This window comes from Aplysia californica, unplaced genomic scaffold (genome assembly GCF_000002075.1).
Source record: "Aplysia californica isolate F4 #8 unplaced genomic scaffold, AplCal3.0 scaffold00447, whole genome shotgun sequence".
NCBI lineage: Eukaryota > Metazoa > Mollusca > Gastropoda > Aplysiida > Aplysiidae > Aplysia > Aplysia californica.
This window is the reverse complement of record NW_004797717.1, coordinates 314,793-316,293: the sequence shown is the minus strand read 5'-3', so window position 1 is coordinate 316,293 and position 1,501 is coordinate 314,793. Positions and strand designations below refer to the sequence as shown.

Here is a 1,501-nt window from a genome sequence, read left to right as displayed (position 1 = left end):
ACTAGTGTGGTCTGCTCCTTCAAAATATTCTCATACAGTGAAACTCACTTAAAATGAAGTTGTAGGGCTCAAACTTCAAGATCATTGAATCTATGTATTTGTTATAATTTATTATAAGGAGTAACTAATACACTTTTTTAAAAATCGATAACATGTGACATTTGTTCTGAAAGTCACAGTGCCAGCAGAAAGGAAAGGAACCACTAATGCCTCAAAGTGCTTGTATATGAACAGTTGCTTTTCTTGACACAGCCCCTGCTTGAGTAATTCAACTTTTGTTTATTTCAGGTGACCTACACAAGAGCTTTATCAACAGCTTCAAGTACAGATATTCTTTGTCTCTTCAGTAAAATTATTGAAACAACCAGCCTACACATGAGTTTTCACCTCATATAGTGAAATGGCCTATCAAATTACCAAATCCTTCAGTGTGAACAATCAGAGGACTTCTTTGACTGCCACAAATGCCTGCATTCCAAATACACGGGTCTGTTCAAAACATGCGAGACGATAGCACTAGCATGAAAAGTGGTTGTGGTGGTTGGAGAGGGGTTTTGTGTGATGGCATGGACAAGCAAAAGAAGCGCCTGCGTTGTTAAATGCTTCCCTTGAAGTCAATTCAAAGACTAGTCCTACACCTCTATTTGATAGCATCAAGGAAAATAAAACTCTTCACATATGAAACCAAACTATATTTATCCACATATCAAAAGACAAAGAGGCACATTTGTCCCCAACACAACATCACCACCACATACATCTACATAGAACTATTGAACTAATAATATGCTAGGGCCTGTTAGATCTCGTTTCACTGAAACATTAGATCAACCAAAATGGAACATTCCATTCCACCCAGCGAATTCAGAAGATGCCAGATTCACAATACCTCCGTCAGGACCCATATAAAGCTGCCTACATTTTCTTTGTTATAATCATTTACCAGAATCCAGATCAAGTTGCCATGTGTACATTTTCTAAATACAATTATTCAGTTCTTAGTTTACATTTCAAAACTTTCCTGTCTATAAAAATATACTCTCTCTAAGTCTAAGAAGTATTAAGAACAGAGTTGCGTGGTAAGCATTCAAGTCTGCATTGACTCTTTTCAGTACCAGTAAAACTTTACTGTTCTGGCTAAAACTCTGAAAGCCTTACCAAGTGTAGATCTGGAGCTCATTAGTGGGAGTGCTTCCTCTGGAGAACTCCATAAGGGGGTGATGTCGATCATTGCTGCAAAAAACCCTCAAAAGAAGAGGACATGTCTGAAAAAGAAATTACATTTTTAAAACAACTATGAAAAAGAACATAAATGGTTTGGTTTAAAGCCATTAAATGGACGCAATGCATACAAACTGTGAATATTTCGCATATTATTTAGATGTAGTCAGGCACAGACAACACGTACACTCAAAACTCATCATAATAGTGATCTTATGCATTGAATAATTTTATTTTAGTCGCAAGGTTCATCAGCAAAACTCTCTTCCTCTCTCTTGCT

The 1,501-nt window shown here is 36.8% G+C and overlaps 1 protein-coding gene across 1 annotated transcript in view; it reads right to left on the bottom strand.

Annotated features, from left to right (window-relative positions):
• Positions 1–1,265, bottom strand: part of LOC101859188 (histone deacetylase complex subunit SAP18) — a gene marked incomplete at its 5' end in the record, with an annotated part of 3,840 nt that extends 2,575 nt beyond the window's left edge. The window contains 1 exon segment of the mRNA XM_005105014.2: positions 1,159–1,265. Within this exon segment, the coding sequence (XP_005105071.2) occupies positions 1,159–1,265 (107 nt within the window).
• Positions 1,266–1,501: the final 236 nt, after the last annotated feature.